The 23,104-nt window shown below is 54.0% G+C and overlaps 1 protein-coding gene across 2 annotated transcripts in view; it reads left to right on the top strand.

The window, feature by feature from the left end:
- Positions 1-20,979, top strand: part of TRPV3 (transient receptor potential cation channel subfamily V member 3) — a 29,977-nt gene extending 8,998 nt beyond the window's left edge. The window contains exons 6-17 of one of the 2 annotated variants that reach the window (XM_062215837.1): positions 642-782; positions 2,174-2,454; positions 4,393-4,569; positions 5,414-5,572; positions 6,403-6,504; positions 7,414-7,487; positions 10,757-10,922; positions 11,057-11,123; positions 12,317-12,591; positions 14,627-14,739; positions 16,478-16,557; positions 16,800-20,979. In XM_062215837.1, coding sequence (XP_062071821.1) covers positions 642-782; positions 2,174-2,454; positions 4,393-4,569; positions 5,414-5,572; positions 6,403-6,504; positions 7,414-7,487; positions 10,757-10,922; positions 11,057-11,123; positions 12,317-12,591; positions 14,627-14,739; positions 16,478-16,557; positions 16,800-16,894 — 1,730 coding nt within the window. In that variant the 3' untranslated portion in view covers positions 16,895-20,979. Of the gene's footprint in view, positions 1-641; positions 783-2,173; positions 2,455-4,392; positions 4,570-5,413; positions 5,573-6,402; positions 6,505-7,413; positions 7,488-10,756; positions 10,923-11,056; positions 11,124-12,316; positions 12,592-14,626; positions 14,740-16,477; positions 16,558-16,796 lie in introns of both variants that reach the window. The other variant, XM_062215836.1, reaches the window with a different exon arrangement.
- Positions 20,980-23,104: the final 2,125 nt, after the last annotated feature.

Below are 23,104 nucleotides of genomic sequence, written 5' to 3'. Positions count from 1 at the left end.
TCCAAGGATTGGGACAGGAGAGAAGTTATGGAGTAGAGGAGAGGAAACCCAGGGAAGACAGCCGCCTCTGTGTGCAGAACCGCAACCTGAGCTCCCTGGGAGCCAAAGCAAAGATAGAAACTGCTCTCGGCGTGTCCCTACGGCGCGGACAGCGGTCCTGTAGCCAGGGAGGTTCAGGCCAGGGCATGGGGGTTCTCCCTTTTCTGTCTCTGGCCGTGTCTCAGGGGCTTGCACACTCCCCTGTTGCAGTCTGGTGCCCACAGCAGATTCCCTGGCAACGCTAGGGTTTCACATACAAGATACTCACTGTAAATGTTTTGGTTGAGTGACTCAATGAAGGTCACTGGTATCTCCACTAAGGCTCTGCTGTGCTGGCCTCTGGTCCTCACCTCTCCTGTCTCAGCCTCCCCCTGTCTCTTCCTTCTCTCCCCAGTGGCCTCTTGCTGCCGAGCTGACCTGGGGCTGGGGTGCCCGCTCCCCCTGTGGGTGTGGGTGTGGGTGCCCCATTTGTGTCTGCTTTCCCCGGACCGCCCCGAGGTGTCTGCTGCCGCCACTCACCCCCAGGGTTCCCAGGCAGTGCTTGGGGTAGGGGGCTGCAGGTCCCTGCACTGAGCGCCTTGTGCCTCCTCGCTGGTCCGCAGGTCAGACGGCGCTGAATATCGCCATCGAGCGGCGCCAGAGAGACATCACCGCACTCCTCATCGCCGCAGGTGCCGACGTCAACGCCCACGCCAAGGGGGTCTTCTTCAACCCCAAGTACCAGCACGAGGGCTTCTACTTCGGTGGGTGCAGTTCGGTCTGCGAGGAGGGAGGTGCCGCACAGCCCTCAGGCATCACTCACCAGAGTCCAGACGGGGAGGGGGCTGGGGCTGATCCGTGCTAGCAGGATCCCCAGGGTGGACCACAGGCTGGGGAGGTGACATGATCTGCAGAGACCTGGGACTGGAACGGAGGAGATAGCCCCAGTTCCCCGGTGAGGCCATGGTTCTGAGCAGATGGTGATGGGGTGTTCTGCCCTCATTCCCTGCACCTTGCGCCTCTCTGGGAGTCAAAAGCCAGGGGCAGAAAACCGCCAGGCAGACCAGTTCTGGGGTCCAGACGCAGTTATGGTTAGGATGCTCCCGGCAGGAAAAGAAATGGCAATGATTTAGGTAAGGCAGATTTCACCTGCTTTGCTTGTTTCTTAAAAAAAGATTTATTAATTATTTATTAGGACAGCAAAGCGACGGAGGTGGGAGGAAACACAGGAGGGAGAGAGAGCGAGAGAGAAAGAACGAGATATAGAGGTGGAGAGAGAGAGAGAGAGCAAGAGATAGAGATGGAGAGAGAGAGAGAGAGAGAGAGAGAGAGATATGTTTGCACACACAGAGATATCTTCCAACTGCTGGTTCACTACCCAGGTGGCCACAGCAGCCAGGTCTAGGCCAGGCTGAAGCCAGGAGCCAGGAGCTTCATCTTGGTCTCCTACATGGGTGACAGGGGCCCAAACAGTCGAGCCATCAACTGAAGCTGCCTCTCCAGATGCGTTAGCAGGGAGCTGGACTGGAAGTGGAGCAGCTGCTTGGGTATGGGATGCTGGCATCGCAAGTGTTGGCTAAACCCTGTATGCCACAGCCCCTTCTCTTAACAAGCATCTATGGAGCCAGTTCTGGACTGTGTTAGAAAATGAGAGGTGCTATTGAAAAGAGACAAAGTAAAACGAAAGCAGGGGAGTCAGGAATTTTGTCTGGGGTGGGTTTCTGTGTTAAATAGGCCGGTGAAGGCGACTCATTGAAATGTCAATGTTTGAGCAAAAATTTAAAGGAGGCAAGGGAGTGAGAGATGTAGAGGGAGTAGCTTGTGCAAAGGGCTTGGGTCAAATTCCCAGTGTGCTCAAGGGAGAGGGTGATGGTCCCTGAGGCTTGAGGGAGGTCAGTGAGGAGTGGTGGTGGTGGTGGTGGGGAATCAGAAGTTTGAGTTTTATGATGCACGAGGTGGAATTTGCATGTTCGCAGGGTCTGCCTGGCTGCAGAGCCGAGCGCAGTGCTGGAGGGCCAGGGTGGAAGCCGGGAGATCAGTTAGGAAGCTCAGGCTTCCCGTGGCACCATGAGGAGATGGTCAGGAAGTGGGTGGGGCCTGGGGCTGCTGCTTGTGGCCCAGGAGAGAAACAAGCCCCAGTGCTGCCTGCCCCTAGGCGAGACGCCCCTGGCCCTGGCGGCTTGCACCAACCAGCCCGAGATCGTGCAGCTGCTGATGGAGAACGAGCAGACAGACATCACCTCGCAGGACTCCCAGGGAAACAACATCCTGCATGCCCTGGTGACCGTGGCCGAGGACTTCAAGACGCAGAACGACTTCGTGAAGCACATGTACAACAGGATCCTGCTGCGGAGCGGCAGCTGGCAGCTGGAGACCATGCGCAACCACGACGGCCTCACGCCGCTGCAGCTGGCCGCCAAGATGGGCAAGGCCGAGGTGGGCACGGGGGCGGGGGGGTCTCGTCCCAGGGAAAGGGCAGGTGCAGTGGGGATTGGGGTGGGTTTGTTCTGAGTGACTGCACAGAGCCCGCCAGGTGCAGTCCAACTCCTTGGCCCGATTCTCCCTGTCCCTGTCTCTTGTCCGGGGAGTCCCTGGCTGCAGCCAGCCAGGGAGTATCTGGAGGGACAGGTGACATTGTGTCTCGCGTGCGTGCGCTGTGACCCAACATTCCTGTGTGGTGAGGCCCCCACAGGGAGGCTGGGCGTCTGACCCCCAGCTTCTCAGGGGCCACTCTGCTGTGTTCCCCAGCAGTGGAGAAGCTGTGAGTTGTGTCCCTAGCAGAAAGCAGCTGTCCGGGGCTGTGGGGGCCTCCTGTGCTATGGTTGGGGCTCTCTAGGGAGCCTCTGGGAAGACTGGGGCTAGCCCCGGGCTCAGATCTTGGTCATGGCTGGGGCGTGGCTTGATCTGAGATCAAGGTCGAGAACCAGGTTCTTCTTTTCAGGGCACAGATCATGGGGTCATCCTACTCCGCAGTCCCTCTGTCTCCCAGCCCTTGGAGCAGACTGTGGCTCCCGGGAGGCTGTGGGAGGTGCAGGAGGATGACGACCATTGAGCAATTGTGCCAGCCCAGGGCCCCCGTCTCCAGGGTCAGCTGTCCTGAGGGCCGTGGGTCCTGTCCCAGTGATCAAGGCCAGGCCCCACAAAGGACCGCTTCATGCTCTTGCAGGGGGAGGAGGGGATGAAGAGGGCCTGCCACAGAGGGGACTTGTGTGCCTGCCTCCCCCGAGCTCACAGCTGGCTGGGAGCTTTGAGAGCCAGAGTGTGGTATAGGTCAGGCGTCCTCCAAGGGCCTCTTGCCTGCATGCCGCTGTGGCGCGTGCTGTCCCTGCCACCCCGGCCCAGGAGAGCCCCAGGCTCCCCTTGTTCTCCAGAGGACAATGTACCCACTACGGCCCCTTCAGGGGAGGGGTGGGGGAGGCACCTGCACCCTTCTGGCTTCAGCTCTCTTGTGTTCAGTATCATTTGGGAAAGTTCTGGATGCTGCCTCTGTGGCCGCTGTGCTGGACGTGGAGGGCAGAGCAGGGCTGGAGCCACAGATCCTGTCTTCGGGGCTGTTAGAGGCTGGGGAGCTGGGTGAGGAGGCCGCTCTGCCCGGGCAGTGGAGGGAGGCTGTCACGTGACACGGGCTGGGAACCCCACTGGGCCGTGTGAGATCAGGACTCCGACACTGCTCTGTCCGACAGGTCCCTCGGCTTGGCTTAGGGTCTCAGGCAGCCCTGGTCCTCATCCCAGGGGGACCAGGGCCCAGCTTTCAGGAAGGCATGATGGGTGGAAGGATGGCTGGTTGGCTAGAGCCCCATGGCGCTCTCTGTTTAGCCTGCCCGGGCAGCTTTTGAGATCACAGATTCTTGGGTCCCACCCTAGAGGTTTGGGGCTCCTTTGTTGGTGATGAGAGATTTCAAGAGAACCCCTGCTGACTCCAGCAGGCAGCCAGTTTGAAGATTCTGGCCTGAACGTGGGTCACGCAGGTCCCTGTCCGTGCAGGCCAGGCTGCCGCAGCATCACCTGTCTGACCAGCACATAGAGCCCCGGCTGGGGAGAGCTTGACTGACGGTGGGATGGCTTCTTCCCAAGGGCAGGCCCAAGGGCGATTGTTGCTAAAAATGGCCAATTGCGGGATCTGTCCCTTACCTGGGTCCCCCGCTGGAGTGCCCCTTCCTGTGGTGTGTGAAGGGGCCTCACTCGCTCTGAATCCGGGACCCACAGTCCCCACTGGGATGGACGGAGCCACTGGCTTTGGGCCCGTTCCACGGACAAAGCTGGGGCCCGGGGGAGGCAGCAGCCGGCGCAGAGGTGGGACCGAAACCGTCCTCGGTGGGACCTCTTCCCCAGCAGCCCCGTTCTGCGCTGATGTTTCCCTCGTCCCGCCCCCAGATCCTGAAGTACATCCTCAGCCGCGAGATCAAGGAGAAGCCGCTCCGGGGCCTGTCCCGGAAGTTCACCGACTGGGCGTATGGGCCGGTGTCCTCCTCGCTCTACGACCTCACCAATGTGGACACCACGACGGACAACTCTGTGCTGGAAATCATTGTCTACAACACGAACATTGATGTGGGTCTCCGGCACAGGCTGGGGAAGGGGGGAAGCGAGGGCTGAACTCCAGGCCAGGGGTCTGAAGGTGTGGGGGGAGACCCCCGGCTGCTAGCTTTATGACAGCTCTCGTCTCCCAGTCCTTGGCCTCGGTGGCCAGAGCTGGGCACAGGAAGGGTGGGGCCCAGGGCAGATGCCGGGTTCAGGAGTTCCTGGTTGATCTTGGATTGTAGACCCTAGTAGTGGGGGTTTCCTGGCAGTCTCCCTGTGGGGTGGGTGAGAAGGGGCTTCCTGTCATTCTGGCCTAGGATCTTCTCTTCTTCCAAATCTGCTCCCAAGTGAGGGTCAGGGAGTGCACAGCAGGAGCAGTCAGGAGGCCTTCCTGGAGGAGGCTAGAGAGGGGAGGTCAGTGTAGCTGGAGGCGAGGAGAGAGGACCAACTCTTAGGGTGAAGTGAAGCAGCAGGCTGGGCCTGTGTGCTTTGTATTTGACCAAGAATCAGGCTTCCCAGAGCCGACCTTGTGCAGGCTCTCCTGGCAGCCTTAAGGGGGGGTGGGCACTGTCCTCAGTATTATAGATGAGGAGACAGGCCCGAGAGGCTCAGGGGCCACAGCCTCAGCCACCACTGCGTCTCGCTGGGCCCCTACTGTGTCACCTCCGCCTGCTGGCAGCCACTGGCCCCGTGGCACCAGAGCGCTCGGGGAAGGAGCCTCGGGAGCCGGGACTCACCTTCCCAGCCTTTCCAGACAAACCAGTTCCTGCTGCATGGCGCTGCCGCGGAGCTCCTCCTGCAGTTCCCCTTTGGGGACGGCCCCTGGCTGTCCCCCTCACGCCTGCCCATGGTGACAGTGGCGTTCTACCCCCAGAACCGGCACGAGATGCTGACCCTGGAGCCCCTGCACACGCTGCTGCATATGAAGTGGAAGAAGTTCGCCAAGTACATGTTCTTCCTCTCCTTCTGCTTCTATTTCTTCTACAACATCACCTTGACCCTCGTCTCCTACTACCGTCCCCGGGAGGAGGAGGTACGTGGGCCTGCGGCGGGAGGGGACCAGTGCTCAGAGCCAGAGGAGTTTGGAACCGCCCTCAGTGCAGATGGGGAAACTGAGGCCCAGAGCGGCCCAGAGCTTTGCCCGCCCCCCCCCCCCCCAACCCAGTCTCGTTCCTTAGGCTTGCAGGGCTGGGGAATGTCCCGCCCACCCACTTGTTCGGTGGGGCCCTGCCAAGGCAACCACAGCTGGGACTCGAAATTCCACCTATTGCAGGCTCATTTTCAAGTTGCTGTTTGTGTGGTCCATGAAGTGAGCCATGTTATAACTATCCAGGTGGCCCTTGGCAGGAGAAAGGTTGCCCACCCCTGCCTTAGAGTCTCCAGGGAACTGAGTATGACCTCAGAGCTTAGCTGGGCTAAGCCCCGGGTGGACCCATGGTTGGGGGAGTTGCACAATTGTTCAGAGCCTCTGTCTGAATCCAGGACTGAGTGGGTGTGTCTGCTGTGGGGATCACAGGGAGTGGGAGGGGAGGGAGGTCGCATGGACAAGCTCCCATGGTGCCTTGGGCCTTGGATTTCCATCACCGGGCAGAGTCTCTGCCTTGTTTTAATTGTGCTGGGAGGTCATATTGAGTGCCTGGACACAGAGGGGTTAATACCATTGGGATTGCACTCCTCGCAGGGGGGTTCTGGGAGTGGGGAACACAGAGGCAGGGGGGCTGGCACGCCTTCTGTCTCCTGCTACAGAGGCTGGGTTTCATGCTGGCCTGGGGCCGGCTTGAGTGTTCGGCAGGTGTATGCATCACGGTCCCTGCAGAGCTGGTGCCGATCCCCACTTCACTGTCCCCTTCCTTCCCTCCCCAGGCCCTCCCGCACCCCTTGGCCTTGACGCACAACATGGGGTGGCTGCAGCTCTTAGGGAGGATGTTCGTGCTTATCTGGGCCACGTGCATCTCTGTGAAAGAGGTGAGTGGGTCACTAAGCCCTTCCAGCCGCCCTGTGAGGCCCGCAGAGACACAGCAGGGCTGCTTCCATCCCTCCCTGCTCTGCCTTTACTGCTAGGGGGCTCCGGGGAGTCCTCTTTCTAACTTGGGTTCTTATCACAATGTGGGAACAAATGAATAGGGCAGGCCTATCCTACCTTTCATCCATCTACCTCTGCATGCAGCTGCTCAGTGTCCACACTTCTCTTCCCACACGGTCACCTGCCATCTCTCGTCAACCTAGCAGCTCATTCTCCCTTTCCAGTACTGTTCCTGCTTGCCTACCGTCCCTCCTCCCTGATCCCAGCATCTCTCCATCTCTCCATGCACACATTCAGCCAACCAGCCAACCACCCAGCAGGCACATTGTGAACATCTTCTGTCCGTGGGGCCTGGCAGAGCTGATAGGACTGGAGGGAGTTTGCCGTGTTGGAGCTTCCAGTCAGCTGGGGACATAGCATGGCCGCACACATCTAGACTCTAAGGCAGACTCTGAGGAGGGCCCACGGTTGGGTTTAGACCCGTTTTTGGAAGAAGGGAGATGACTTTTATCTGGGATCAGGAGGAGACAGGCAAGGCTTCCAGGCAGGAGTTGTGGGTAAGGTCATCGCAGGGTGGGTGTGGGGAACGGCATGAGCAAAGGCTCAGAGGCTGGAGAGCTAGGCTGTGTCTGGGGAATGGCAGGTAGCTGCAGTGATTGTGTAGCTGTGCAGGTCCTGGACTGAAGACAGGGAGGGAGAGAGGTAAGATCAGGGTGGGGTTGTCTGTGTTCCCCCAGGCACAGGTGCCCTTCCATGTCCCTCCCTGGGTCCTGGCTGGGCCTCACCCCTCCCCAGGGCCCCCAGCAGGGGGCACGATGAAGACACAGATTTTCTTTCTTCCTTGGCCTTAGGGCATTGCCATCTTCCTGCTGAGACCCTCGGATCTGCAGTCCATCCTATCGGACGCCTGGTTTCATTTTGTCTTGTAAGTAGGGCTGCCCCCTTGGTCACCGGCTCACAGGTAGGGCCAGAGCCCTGTGTGGTAGCTGCTGTGCCTCTCTGGAGCAGGTGCCCTAGTGTGTCGCTGTTCCAGTCCTTGTGCCCTGGTCACACGGCCAGGGCTTTGCCGCTCCCTTCTAGAAAGAGAGGCGCGGGGACACCTGTGGCGAGGGTCAGAAAGTCAGAGCTCAGCGCCTGCCGGCTGGCAGCAACCACAGGGCCTCACGAGAAGGCGTAGCAGTCGGCTGTTTCAGGGCAGCCTCTGCTGGTTGGCATGGCCAGTGGGAGCAGCCAGGGCAGACCTTGGCAGGCGGGGACTGGAAGTTGCTGGGGAAATCCTCAAGTCTCAACTGCAGACCCCGCTGAAGCTGCCAGAGCGGGGGCGTGAGTCACTCACGGTCACGGGAACAGCAGCGGTGCCCAATCCCCAGCCTTCTCGTCATCCTCACCCCACGCCGGTGCAGGGTTGTGGCCACAGGCGCCCGCCAGCAGCTGTCTGCGTGAGGCCACGTGCGGCTGACATCAAAGGCTCGCGTGAGCGCAGGGTGACTCAGCACCGCTGCCGTGGGGAAGTGGCGGGGGCAGGACAGGGCTGGGAGCTTGGGCTGCAGACTGTGGGGCTCCAGCGCTCGGGGCCCTTGCTCAAGTTCCTGTTCTGAGCACTGGGGAGTCTGGGCCCATGGGCTGGGTCCGAGTCTTGGCTTGATGCCTACACATACCTAGGTGTTTTATTAAGTGTCTTCCTGCCTTGAGCATGAGCGGAGTTCTTTACCCCATGAGCAGGCCGGGCCCCAGACATGGCAGTGAATAGGTAGGGCAGGTGCAACACTGCCCTCTATGCAAGGCTCATCTTTGAGGAAGTGGGAGGGTCCACTACCCAGAGACACATCCCCTTCTATAGCTCTGGGTTTTAGTGCGGACAAAAAGCCCCAGTGCACTGTCCTGTGCTTCTGCTTCCTGTTTCTTGTGAGCATGGAGGAAGAAGAAACATCTTCCTCGTGTCTGTCCCGAATGCAGTCGATCCGCTAGGCCTTTGCTTCTCATTGCACCAGAAAAAAATAATCTCCCCTGTGTCCTCCCCTGAGCTCAGTGTTTTACCATTGTGGAAACTTCCTGCTGTTAGAAGCAAGAAGGAATTTTATCCAAATGTGTGCAAAAGCCAAAGGTGTATGCCCTGTTGAAGAAAATGTTTTGGTCTTGATTGTTTGGTATAAAGGCTCTGCATCCGTGGATTCGACCGAAAATGTTCACAAAGAATTATGTCTGTACCAAACACATGTGGACATTATTTCCCGAACAATACAGCATGACTGTTTACCTAGCATTCACACTGTATTAAGTCTTAGAAGCAATCTGGAGGTGATTTAAAGTGCATGGGCGGATGTGTGTTGGTTCCACGCAAAGACTGAGCCCTGTCATATAAGAGACTTGCTACAACCTGCTGTTGTAGGGACCTCGGATTTTGGTATAGGGGGTGGTCCTGGAGCCCATCCTCCTCAGATACCAAGAGACGACTGCACTGTAAACATGTTTATTTATTTTTAAAATTTTTAATGATTTATTCAGTTGAAAGAGTTAGAGCGAGAGAGAGAGAGAGAGAGAGCGAGAGAGACAGAAATATCTTTCATCTGCTTGTTCACTCTCCAAATGGCCACAATGGCTGAGGCTCGGTCAGGCTGAAGTCAGGAGCTTCTCCCACATGGGTGGCAGGGGCCCAGGCACTTGGGCCATCTTCCTCTGCTTTCCCAGGCACATTGGCAGGGAGCTGGATCAGAAGTAGAGCTGTTGGGACTTAACCGGCACTCATGGGATGCTGGCACTGCAGGCAGCAGCTTTACCTGCTGTGCCACAGTGCCAGCCCATTAAAAAAATTTCAGCTATGGTTAAATACTCATAGCATAAGAGTTACCATTTTTTTTATTTTTATTTATTTATTTTTTTCTGACAGGCAGAGTGGATAGTGAGAGAGAGAGACAGAGAGAAAGGTCTTCCTTTTGCCGTTGGTTCACCCTCCAATGGCCGCCGCGGTAGCGCGCTGCGGCCGGCGCACCGCGCTGTTCCGATGGCAGGAGCCAGGTGCTGCTCCTGGTCTCCCATGGGGTGCAGGGCCTAAGCACTTGGGCCATCCTCCACTGCACTCCCTGGCCACAGCAGAGAGCTGGCCTGGAAGAGGGGCAACCGGGACAGGATCGGTGCCCCGACCGGGACTAGAACCCGGTGTGCCGGCGCCGCAAGGCGGAGGATTAGCCTGTTGAGCCACGGCGCCGGCCAAGAGTTACCATTTTTAAGCACACACCTCCAATAAATACATTTGCACTGTTGTTCAGCCTGTCTCCAGAACTCTTTGCATCTTGCAAACCTCATGGTCTTTACCCATGAAGCTGCAGCCCTGCTTCCTCGCCCCTCCTGCCCCCTGTGAGTCTGACTGTCTTAGGTAGCTCACAGAAGTGGACTCACATAGTTTTGTCTTCTTATGACTGGCTTATTTCCCTGAGCATATGTCATACTTTGTTTGTTTTTGATTAAAAAAAAAAAAATAAAGAGGGGCGGGTGTTTGGTGCAGTGGTCATGCTGGGCCTGGGTTTGAATCCCAGCTCCACTTCCAGCTCCCTGCTAATGTGCACCCTGGAAGGCAGCAGGTGATGGCTCAAGTGCTGGGGACCCCGACACCTGTGGAGTCTGAGCCTCCCACTGAGCTTTGGCCTGGCCCAGTCCCTGATGTTGTAGGCATTTGGAGAGTGAACTAGCAGATGGGAGATCTCTGTCTGTTTCTCTCTCTGCCTTTCAAATAAATGAAAATAAAAAATATCTGAAAGAAAAAATAAGTAGTTTTTGGGAGACTTTGTTGTGGCTGATTTTTAAGTATGGATGTTGGCAGCTTCTGTCGTGGTTAAAAATGCAGTCTTCTGCTGTCTCATTGGTCTACCCCGGTAGCTACATCTATGTGGGAATCAGAAATCATGTGGGTGATTTAAGAACTCTCTGGCTTCCTGGGCTGCACCCCAGAATCTCCTGGGAATTTTGGACTCTTGATTTTTTTTTTTTCAAAACATCCGTGTCGGCTGCTACCAGCCCACCACGGACCCCCTACTCCCATCTGGTGGTGGTGTAGGTGAGGCTGGACTTGACGTGGGAGAGTGGGCCTCTCGGGGCAATGGCTCAGGGGGTTGAAGGGAGGCCTGGGTGTTGGGACGTCTCTGCCCTGATGTGGAGGAGGATTAAATAAGGCCCTTGTCTCCTGTGTCTCCTGAACAGTTTTGTCCAAGCTGTGCTTGTGATACTGTCTGTCTTCTTGTACTTGTTTGCCTACAAAGAGTACCTCGCCTGCCTCGTGCTGGCCATGGCCCTGGGCTGGGCGAACATGCTGTACTACACGCGGGGGTTCCAGTCCATGGGCATGTACAGCGTCATGATCCAGAAGGTGCGTTCGCGCTGCTGAGCCCCTAGAAGCCTGGGCGAGGCGGGAGGGAGGGCGGCCCGAGTGCCGGCACGGTGAGGGCGGGAAGAAGCAGGCGTGCGCGAGGCTTACGCTGGAATTGTGTCTGTTTCTCGTAGGTCATTTTGCACGATGTCCTCAAGTTCTTGTTCGTATATATCGTGTTCTTACTTGGATTTGGAGTAGGTAATTGATTTGCAGTAATTGTAACTCCCACTCTCGGGAAAGCACTTTTTGGAAGTTGGAATGACCAGAGCATGCAGTAGCCTTGGCAACTATGGCATCCACTGCCCGCCAGCCTTGTGCTGGGCCTAGCATTTTCCATGCATTGCCTCTTCCTCTCTCAACAACTTGGTCCAGTGGTGGTCATCATCCCCGGTGACAAAGTAACTGAGGCATGAAGACTGAGGCCTGTCACTGTCCCCTTCCACACCCTCCACACCCTCCACACTGCTCCCCTGCTTTCACAGCCCCGAGCAACCTGAGAAAGACTCAGCAGGTGTTTTTGGCCCCGTTATGCAGGCGGGGAGACTAAGGTGGACAGAAATTTGATGGATGGTCTTTGCAAAGAAGGAGCAAGCAGTGCGTTGCAGCCACTTTGTTTGGCCTTCGGATCTTGCTACCTCCATGCTTTGCCTCACGGAACTCTGCGAGAGCCTCTGACCTGCTGAGAGCAGGAATGTGGGGCCCCCTTTTAAAACCTCTCCATTTATAACCGACAGAACAGCACAACCTGACTTTACTCCTAACTTCTGTAAGGACAGATGGGACTTTCGTCCCATACCACTCCCCGCCCCCCATTTCCTTCAGAGATCATTGGCGTTCGAAATTAAGCGGTCTACGGCCTTTTCTGAGTCGAAATTTGCTTACTTATTTGCTTCTTCAGCTGATCATTTATTCACCCACCCATTCTCTCATTAATTTGTCCATCCACCCATTGGTCCATCCACCCATTGGTCCATCCGTCCATCCCTCCTGCCAGCAATGAACCATTGCTGTGCTGTGTTGGAAAGAAGAGGAAAGTTGAGAACTCAGGGCAGAGCAGTGAGAGGAGACTCAGAGCCCCCCCTCCCCAGGGGGAGGTGCCCCCCCTGCAAGAATCCAGGAGCTCCAAGATGAACTAGGGAGCAGGGACGCACACACACTGGTTATAATTAGCAACTCTGCTAGGCTGTGAGTGGCCAAGGGCCAGACTGTGGGGTGGAGGAGGGAGGGGGCTTTGTTAGGTGGGTTGGCTTTCTGCAGGAGGGCGGGGCACCTGAGGCTGGAGATGGAGAGCAGGCCTCGGCGGGCCCGCAGGTGGGCGCATGCGCACGAGCTCTGCGGCAGCCAGCCAGGCTGAGAGGCTCACGGGAGCACGCCCCGTCCTGTCGTCCCAGCGCTGGCGTCACTGATTGAGAAGTGCTCCGAGGGCAACGCGGAGTGCAGCTCCTACGGCAGCTTCGGGGACGCGGTGCTGGAGCTCTTCAAGCTCACCATCGGCCTGGGCGACCTGAACATCCAGCAGAACTCCAAGTACCCCAGCCTGTTTCTGATCCTGCTCATCAGCTACGTCATCCTCACCTTCGTCCTTCTCCTCAACATGCTCATCGCCCTCATGGGAGAGACCGTGGAGAACGTGTCCAAGGAGAGCGAGCGCATCTGGCGCCTGCAGGTGAGCAGAGGGCCTGGCGTGGGAGCCCTCAGGGGGACGCGGTGCAGCACCCAGGCACTGCCCGCCGCTGGCACCAGTGGGGCTGGGGCAGGGCTGCGAACCTGCTTAAAGCTCCCCTGTGATTGGCCAGATCTAAGAAAGCCCTGCTCTAGGATCTTTGAGGAAGGATCCAGGAGGTGTGGCTGATGAGGGGGACTCTGGCTCGTGGGGGTGGCCTGCTCAGTCAGCCTTGTGAATGGTGGGTGTCCAAGGGCGACCGTGGGGTGTATTTTTTTTTTTTTTTTTTTTGGACAGGCAGAGTTAGACAGACAGTGAAAGAGAGAGACAGAGAGAAAGGTCTTCCTTCCGTTGGTTCACCCCCCAAATGGCTGCTGTGGCTGGAGCTGCGCTGATCCGAAGCCAGGAGCCAGGTGCCTCCTCCTGGTCTCCCATGCAGGTGCAGGGCCCAAGCACTTGGCCCATCCTCCACTGCCTTCCTGGGCCACAGCAGAGAGTTGGACTGGAAGAGGAGCAACTGGGACAGAATCCAGCACCCCAACTGGGACTAGAACCTGGGGTGCTGGCGCCACAGGCGGAGGATTAGCCAAGTGAGCCGTGGTGCTGGCCAGGGTGTATTAAGAGGAGTGCAGGATCTGGGTTAGTGGAGGTGATGGTGCCGCTCTACTCCTCACACACCAGGGATGCCAACCCACAGGATGGGGCCAGAGACAGTGACCAGATTTGAGTGGACTGGCTACTGCCTTGGAGGTTGCTGGAAACTGGGGTGGGAGAAGGTGAGAGTTTCTACAAATGTTTACTGAGCTGCCTGTGGAAGAGGGAATATCTCTCCTCAGGGGCCCCAGAAGGCAGAACCAAGGTACACGGCAGAACCAAGATACACAGCAGAACTGCAGGGAGAGAAACTTTTTTAAAAAATAATATTTATTTGAAAGGCAGGGGTATACACACACACACACACACACAGAATCTTCTATCCACTGGTTCATTCCCCAAATGGCCACAACAGCCGGGGCTGGCCAAGGCCAAAGCCAGAAGCCTGGAACTCCCTCCAGGTCTCCCACGTGGCTGGCAGGGGCACAAGCACCTGGGCTATCTGCTGCTGCTTCCTCAGGTACATTCGCAGGGAGCTGGATCAGAAGTGGAGCAGCCTGGATTTGAACCAGTGCTCATATGGGATGCTGGGGTTGCAGGTGGCAGCTTAACCCACTGAGCCACGACACTGGCCCTGAGAAAAGCTTTGATTGACACAAAGAAAGTGTCTACTTATGGGCTGGTGCTGTGGCTCAATAGGCTAATCCTCCGCCTGCGGCACCGGCACACCAGGTTCTAGTCCTGGTCAGGGCACCAGATTCTGTCCTGGTCGCTCCTCTTCCAGTCCAGCTCTCTGCTGTGGCCCGGGAGGGCAGTGGAGGATGGCCCAAGTCCTTGGGCCCTGCACCTACATGGGAGACCAGGAGAAGCACCTGGTTCCTGGCTTCAGATCAGTGCGGTGCGCCGGCTGCAGCGGCCATTTGAGGGTGAACCAACGGTAAAGGAAGACCTTTCTCTCTGTCTCTCTCTCTCTCACTGTCCACTCTGCCTGTCAAAAAAAAAAAAAAAAAAAAAAAAAAAAAGAAAGAAAGTGTCTACTTATGAAGACAGCTAAATTAGATTGTGGATAATGCTCAGGAGAGATTGGACAAGTTTTTCCCAGGAAAACTGCCAGTGGCTTCCCAGACTGGGAGGGCAGTGGGACTCCATCATGTCTGCGCTTTCCTCTGTGTGGGATTCCAGGATGTGGACGTCTTCAGTTAGGAGAGGCCTGAACTTCCAGAGACGTCACATGGTGCTCCAAGCTCTTTGACTGTCTTTCCTAAATGTTCTGCTTTTTCATTTTTGCGTTCTTGGGATTAGTGGAATCCTCAGGATCTATGCACTAAGCATGTAGCGGGGATGCCATGTGTGTGCGCCTGTTTGCATGTACATACACCTGCCATGGAGCTGCGCTCCTGGGGCTGGCTCCGAGCAACCTGCTGAGACTTGCTTATGTCCCCAGAGAGCCAGGACGATCTTGGAGTTTGAGAAGATGTTGCCAGAATGGCTGAGAAGCAGATTCCGCATGGGGGAGCTGTGTAAAGTGGCCGAGGAAGACTTCCGGCTGTGTTTACGGTAACTGAGGGAGAGGGCTCTTCCGTGGGCGCTTTTTGGGAGTGGATGGAGGTGGATGAACCAATGTGACCAAGGTATCAGGGAAATGGTGTCTGCCACTCGATTGCTGTAACCATGGCCATTGTCTCTTGGGCCTTCTCAGAGGACGGACTCAACTCTTGTGACATCATGAGCTCAGGGTGCGCTTCAGAAAGAGGGAGGGGACTGCCCGCTCTGCTGTCACCCTCTGTCCCTTTGAAGGTGCCTTAACAGCCTCTCCCTGGCCAGGGTTGGGCTTAGAAAAGATTTGCCAGCCTGGCCTTTGCTCTTTTGTCCACCCTCCATGGGTTCATGTGACACCAGGGGGAATGGGGCACTGCTTTAGCATTGGCAAGTAGAAGTGAGATAGTCACTTTTCTTAAGATTTATTTTCTTTATTTTAAAGGCAGAGTGATGGTGGGGGAGGGGGAGAAGAGAGGGAGGGAAGGAGGGAGGGAGGGAGAGAGAGAGAGAGAAAGAGAAGAAGGGAGAGAGGGAGGAAGGGAGGAAGGGAGGGAGGGAGAGAGGGAGGGAGGGAGAGAGATCTTCCATCTGCTTGTTCACTCCCCAAAAGCCCTCAATGGCTGGAGCTGGGCCAGGCTGAAGCCAGGAGCCCAGGACATCTTCTATGGACAAATCCACACTTTTTGGATTTTTGTAAAGTTCCCCCATATCCCATGATAAGCCCACCTTTTCTGATCAGTCTGTCTGTTCTCACCCTTTCCTGGCTGCCTGACCCTACAGACTTCCATTTTTGCATATAACTGTGCTTCCTTAAACTGCTTCTCTGAGGCCAGCATGCTGGCATTGTGGCAGCTTAGACTGCCCCTTGGAATGCTGGCATCCAACATGGGATGCAGTTTGGAGCCCTGGCTGCTCCATTTCCAATCTAGCTCCTTGTTAATGTGCCTGGGAGGGAAGTGGAAGATGGCCCAAGTGCTTGGGTCCCTGCACCCATGTGGGAGACCAGGATAGAGTTCCTGGCTCCTGGCTTCAGTCTGGCCCTGACCTGGTTGTTACAACCATTTCCAAATGAATCAGTGGATGGAAGATCTTTCTCTCCTTCTGCCTCACCCTGTTGTTTTGCCTTTCAAATAAATAAATAAATAATAAAACTTAAACAATAAATTACTTCTCTAATGGAAGTTCTCACCCTTGGAAGCCACCATTGCTGACCATCATCTTTGCACTAACAGATATTTCTGATTTTGAGAGAACATCACTCCAGAGATGTTCTCTGAATGTGAGCTGAGGTCAGACCCACTCCAGCTGTCACTCAACACCTCAGGCACTGCCCACTCCCATTACGACATGAACCCTAACCACCTTCTCTTAAAGTGTCTCTAACCCTAGCTAAACTTCCACACTTTCAACCCTCACACTTTCTTAGCTTTCCCTCCCTCCAGGCTGACTCCCCCTCACCAATCAGGCACAGCTGTGATATTGGAAGATGCACCCTTTGTCTTAGCTCCTTATAGGATCCTTGGGTCCTGTACCCTGGTAGGAGAATGGATCCTTGAGGCCTGGGAAAATGGGGCTCCAGGCAGGTTTCAAGCACTAACAGCGCTGCTGTGTCCATGGGGAGCAGGCAGGGTCCTGGTCCCCAGGATGGACAGAAAGAGAGCTGTCTAGAGATAAGGATATTCCAAATGCTGCTCCACTTGTTTGTGTTTGATGAGATGTGGTTGCCAAGTAGCAAAAATAATGGTTATACTTGCAGGATCAATGAGGTGAAGTGGACCGAATGGAAAACACACGTCTCCTTCCTGAAAGAAGACCCGGGACCCATAAAACGGACAGGTAACTGTTGCTGCAAGGCACTGTGGGATCTGGTCCTGTCTGACTGTGTGACCTTGGGGCCAATCAAGTTTGAGGACCACGACTTTTCTCCATCTGTGAAACAAGGGTCTCTTCCAGCTTGGATGCTTTATAACTTCAGTTGGAACAACTTCTAAAAAAGCAGGTGTTGTCCCCAAGACATCAGACATAGCACGCAGAATGATATGTTTCTAAAAACAGTTTTATTATTATTTTTAAAGCAGACTTAAACAAGATCCAAGATTCGTCCAGGAGCAACAGCAAAACCACCCTCAATGCATTTGAAGAAATGGAAGAATTTCCGGAAACTTCAGTGTAGATGTAAACCCAGGGCTGTCTGATGCTGCAGGCTGAGTCCTGGACTCTGTGCTGAGGGGCTTTGCAGGGCGGTGGGCCTGGCTCTGCCAGCCCAGGAGCAGCAAGCCCCCCCCGCCCCATGCTGAGCGCCACTGGACCGAGGGGCACTTGCCAGTTGCAACGCCCTGGTAGAGTTTGTGTGCACCCATGGCCAGTGGCCCCGAAAATGGGAGTGTCTTGAAGTCTTGGGTGAAGTCCCTGATTTCACAAACTGCTGGTCAGCAGACGGGGGTGGGGGAGGTGGGTGGAGTCTTCCTGCTGCTAGTGTCTCCCAAGATCACAGATCCCAGCACCCCACACCTCACAGACATCCTCACCACGCCCGAATGCGTGGGAGACTTTTGATCTTGTCCCAGGATGTGCAGGGCTCTGAGCTGAGCCAGATAGCCTGAGGGAGGAGGGGAGCGAGTTCTGGAAATGTCCTTCCGGAACCTTCAGAAAACAGGAAACCACCCTTGGAAGGAAACCCAGGGCTTAGACCGAGGGAGATTTTTAGTAGCATGATGAACACAGGAGTTTTATTTTCAATAGAGAAAAGACATTTCAGTTTTTGAATGAAAATTACTTTAGATGAAGGATGTGATTTTTAAAAAGCTGAGAAGTAGATTTTGAGCTTGTTGTAAGTGTTAGATAATTGGCCTCAGGGTAGCCGGGCAAGGACAAAAGGCTTTTCTTCACACACACAGAACTTCACTTGGACCAGCTGGGTGGGTCCTTCCCCGGGGGCTGGAATCTGGGTGAAAGGGCTTGGCTCCTATCCTGGCCCCTTCTCGCCCTGGCGCAAGGCATGGAGCCGGGATCACGGCTCCATCTGAAACAAAAGTAGCAGCTGCTCTGTTCCTATGCCCTTGTCTTTCAGAGGCTATGAGTGTCTGTCTTTGGGGGGAATTTAACAAAATACCTGAAATGCCTTGGCATTAAATATCTTTGTTAACTGTGAATTCTGAGGCTGACGGGGAAGGCTTGTGAACGAGGAACATTTGCCAAGACTTGGAGCTTATTTTTAGATCTTCACCCTCTGATGTGCTGCCCCTGCAATTACTCAGAGTCAGTTTGGGGGCAGGGGTGAGGCGGAGATTGGAGAAATCTTCTAGGTGACCAGAGCTTAAGCAAACACAAATCCACTCTGCCTCTGATATCTGGGGAAATGGTTCCTGGAGGTAGGTTTTGAAGTGAAATTATAAAGATAGTTGCCATGAGTTAATTTTAATTGTATTTTAAAAATTAATTTTATTTGCGAGGCTGAGAGATGTACATAGACAGAGCTCCCATCTGCTGGTTCACTCAAGGGACCCAGTCACTTGAGCCAGCACCACTGCCTCCCAGGGTTTGCATGAGCAGGGAGCTCGAATCAGGAGTGGAGCCGGGAATCAAACCCAGGTACTTCAGCGTAGGATGTGGGTTTCTTAACTGCTAGGCCAAATGCCTGTCCCTTAATTTTAAACAGCACAAGAGTTCATTTGGCTTTCAGACAACTTGGCAATTTCCTATTTAATCTGACGTGAGGCAAAGCGAGTCCTGGTGGAGCCATGGGCCAGTGTCTGCACCCCTGCACCCCGACTGCTTTGGGTGTCAGCTTAGCTAGATGGATAGAGACTCGGCCTCTGTGCCCCTGATGGGCTGGGTTGGGGAGAAGGGGGAGGGGAAGAAGATGCAGCATTGAGAACTCCACCACCTGGCAGCCCTCACACTCCCAGCCAAGCTGTGGCGTCAACAGGTGTGCTAAGCCAGGCCAGGCTCAGGTGTGGGGGTAGCTGGCACTGGGTATGAGTCTCTGGAGAAGAGATCTGAGGGGCTGTCAATGGGGGCAGAATGTGTTCCTGATGGGCAGAACTAGCAAAAGAATTAGAGAAAGATGTTGGTTCAGTTCAGTCCAGCAACAACTCCAGATATTGGAGATATTTAAACAGAAGAAGTTTGAGCAGTCATTAGGGACATTGTTGAAGATGGCAACTGAGTGAACATCGAGTTTCCTTTCAGTGTGGAGATTCTACCACCCAGCCCTCCACAGACGCAGTCACCTCCTTGCATTTATGCTGAACAGGTGCTCTGGTTTGAAGGGCAGTCGCTTGGACCCATGGTGCCATGCTCTACACTGTGGAGCTGGGAACTCCAGAACTGCTTTGCATAGGATATTAATAGCTAAATCTATGTGGTTCCCTGTTTCCCACTTGGATAGGTACTGGGATGTTAGGCAAATGGAAATCAGTAACTGGGCCTCTGTCCTCTCATATGTGACAGAGAGCTGCTCTCTGTGGATCTGTGTGGATTGGTAAGATCACTTTCTGTGTTGGGTGTTCCATGGCATCCCCCAAAGGCTTCCAGCCTAGAAGGTCTGAGCCTAGGCAGGTTTCCCAAGGCAAAGGGAAGCAATGGGTTTGAAAGCACCCAAGTCAAAAGGACCCCATTTTTTACACCTGGAGACTAAACTGACTGGAACGTGTGCTTGTTCAGAGTCACGCGGGAAGTTCTACCAGAGCTGTTGAAGCTGGAGCATTCCAGTTCCTGGGCCATGGATTGCCCGTGCACCAGTTTTGTTTTTAAAGCACACACATTCAGGACGTTTGAGTCTAGCTATGTGGTCAGCAAATGTCAGGGACTAGGGCTTCGGGTCAGATGGCTCATTTGGCAGGCAACACTGTGCCCGTGATCGCTCTGGCTGGTCTAAAAGTCAAGTGTACACACACACTCTGAGCCCATGGGCCTCTCAGGACATGGTGATATGTGATGATTTACATTTTGGAAAGTTAAGGGGAAGGTGTTTTCCAGGGATGGGATCGCCCATGCTCAGATTGTGGGTTTTGCTGCAAATGTTCTTCCAGCTAAACCTCTCCTCAGAAAGAATTCATTATTCTGGACATGATGTGATGGATCTATTTGAACAAAAAGGGTGCTGCTTTCCTCGCTGGGGTATGGACGAAGTTGTGCGAGGTTGTACTGTGAACTCACTGAGCTCTTGGAAGGCCCCTGCCTGAGAGAGCCCAGTGTTGCTGACATTCCTTTCCTTCCTCAAGTCCTGGGGAGCTGTGTCCTGTTGCTCTGGGCAGGGCCCGAGTAGATGGGGCGTCCCCTGAGCCTGTAAGCTATACTTGACCGCTGCACTGATTTACATGTTGTTTTATAAACTGTGATCTTGATTCCAAACACAGCATTGTCACCCCTTCTCACTGAACATGCCTGATCCTTGTAAACTGTAATTTACATCCTTGTTCTTAGTGCTGTGTGTGTGAAACTCTATGTTCAAGAAAGAAATCATACGAAGAGCAAGAACATTTTACTCCATGGAAGAAATGCTTTTTTTTTCTTTTTGGTTTGTAATAAATATTTATTTTGCCTTGTTGTGGTCATGTTTTATCCTTACCTTGGGTGTGCCAAAGGGAAGAACCATTAGAACTCCTAGAGTGTTGCTTAGCAAGTGTGAATAAGGGAAGGCCAGTTTTTGGATGTGAAGCATTGTTAATGGTCCCAGCTCAGGGGCAGAGCCAGCAAGCTGTGCGACACATCACCTTCATCCAGTGTTTATAGCTCAAATTGCCTTCATGTCCAATACCCCATGTGAGCCCATCAGCAACTTTGGGAGTCGTTTAAAAAGGAGACTCAGAGAGTGGAAGTGACATGCCCAAGGATTCCCAGCCAGAAAACGTCATCCATTCAGGACATGTGACAGAAAGAGGAGGGTGCCAAAGGACAACCAGGCCAGATACAGGGAGACCAAGATGGCTTCATGCCAGCAATGAGAGCTGAGTTGCATTTGGAAGGAAGCCCAGGGGTTATCTAGGGCAAGGTCTGAATGGGATGGGGGCTGGGGGCCGGTGGGGAAAATTCTAGGTAGAGGAGCGAGTCTGTGTGAAGGCATACAGGGATAGGATAACATGAAGGGTGCTGCGACACGGAGCATTGAAGGGAGATGAGTTTAGAGGGGTTGTGGGCAAGGGTGGGGCAGGTCATGAAGGGCCTTTTGTGCTGGGAGTTTGTACTTGGATCATCCATAAGGACATGGTCTATGCTAAGCACTGGGCCAAGTGCTTACAAGGATTAATCCACTTAATCTTCACAATACCAGGGGAGCTGTTAGGATCATCTCCATCTCAAGAAAAATGAGTCAGTAGGTTGTCAGAAATAAACAAAGGAAAGTGGCTAACACCACTCAAGAATGTGTTATAGGCCTTAAAAAGTCACACCCAGGGGTCAGCATTGTGGCATAGTCGGTGAGGCCATTGCCTGTGATGGGCACCGGTTTGTGTCTCAGCTGCTCCACTTCCAATCCAGGGGTGCTGGTTGCTTGGGAAAAGCAGCAGAAGATGGCCCAAGTGCTTGGGTTCCTGCCACCCAAGTGGAAGATCTGGATGAAACTCCTGGCTCTTGGCTTTGGTCTGGCCCAGTGCCAGCTATTGCCGCCATCTGGGAAGTGAACTAGCAGACAGAAGGTATCTCTCTCTCTCTGTGTCTCTGTCTGTCTGTCTGTCTCTCCCCCTCCTTCTCTCTGTGTAACTCTTTCATATAAATACATAAATATTAAGAAAATTTGAGGGGCAGGTGCTGTGGCATAGTAGGCCAAGCCTTCGCCTACGGCCCTGGTATCCCATATGGGCACTGATTCTAGTCCTGGCTGCTCCACTTCTGATCCAGCTCTCTGCTTATGGCCTGGGAAAGCAGTGGAAGATGGCTCAAGTGATTGGGCCCCTGCACCCATGTGGGAGACTCAGATGAAGCTCCTAGCTCCTTGTTTGGGCCTGGCCCAGCCCTGGTCATTGTGGTCATTTGAGGAATGAGCCAGAGGATGGAAGACCTTTCTCTCTGTAACTTTGCCTCTCAAATAATAATAAAAAATCTTCAAAAAAAATAGAGTCAGGGAAAATTAGACCTGATAGCAGTGATCCATCCAAAAATCAAAACCACAATGACTAAATTGCACAGTGTGAATTTTAAAAATAACTAAAACTTAATGGGAGAAGCCAAAATTTACATCTAGAAAAAACTGACCCAGAAGAATCAGACTGGGAAGTAAAACAACAAAGAACATTCACAGTGGGAGGCTGCGACTTGGTAAAACTTGTGAAGTACAAAAGCTGATTAACAAATCGGATTTATTACTATAGAATTCAGAAGGGAGAGTTTATCCCAATGAAAATAATTTTGGGGAAGTATAAAGATAGATGCTTCATTGTATTCTGTAGAACACTGAATATGGCATAAAACTGGCTTTAATGGGATTCTGTCTGAAAGGATGAAGATGTTTGTGTGTGTCTATATATTTTTTTTCCAGGTAATGTCAGTGTGCTTAGTAAGTATATTTGAAACCATAAACATGGGTTCCTGGGGTCCACAACATGGGATTAAAACTTTGCTTGACAGTTATGGCCTTAGGTGGGGGAAGAGGAGTTCCTGAGGGGGATGGGATAGAAGGGAGGCAGTGCTCTGCCAGAGTTCCCTGCACAGGAATCATGGGAGAGGAGGGTGGTGGGCATTTAGGGCATGGGAGGGTATCTTGAAAAAAAATGTATTGTGGGGGCTGGCGCTGTGGCATAGTGGGTAAAGCTGCTGCCTGCAGTGCTGGCATCTCATATGGATGCTGGTTTGATTCCCAGCTGCTCCACTTTTTTTTTTTTTTTTTTTTTTTTTTTTTTTTTTTTGCTGTGGCGGTTTTTATCATTGTACTATGACTGTAGATAAGTGGAATGTCTGCTTTCAGTGAATCTCTAGAGGCTTGTAATGGGTGTGGCCAGAGAGCTCTGTTCAGTTCTCCAGGGTTAAGGGCATGCCTAAGGTGACACACCCAGGTTTGGCATGGTAAATCTCTCTCTTTTAATCAGAAGGGAGGTATATTCTGCTTAGCTTGAGCTCTCCTCAATGGAGACCAGAGCCTGAGCGCTAACCCCAGTGGCTATAATATTCGTCTGCTCTGTCCCAAGGACCACGCAAAGGATCTGTGCAATCGTCACTGTAAGTTCAGATTCCCCACCAATGTCTCTGACCAGGTAACTGGGAGCCCTGAGCTTGTGGAGTCTCCCACGGAGACTGCTGGAAGTCCCAGCCACACCGTGATTCCTCCCACACGTCCATCTTGGAGCAGAAGCTTCACACAGTCACAAGCTCCTAGCCCCATTAGTTCTCCCCACCGGAGTCAGAAGTCTCCGCTCGGCTGATTGCCGGGCACAGACACGAGCTGGCA

This window comes from Lepus europaeus, chromosome 18 (assembly GCF_033115175.1).
Source record: "Lepus europaeus isolate LE1 chromosome 18, mLepTim1.pri, whole genome shotgun sequence".
NCBI lineage: Eukaryota > Metazoa > Chordata > Mammalia > Lagomorpha > Leporidae > Lepus > Lepus europaeus.
Note: the sequence above shows the minus strand (reverse complement) of the source record. Positions and strands in the feature narration are given on the sequence as shown.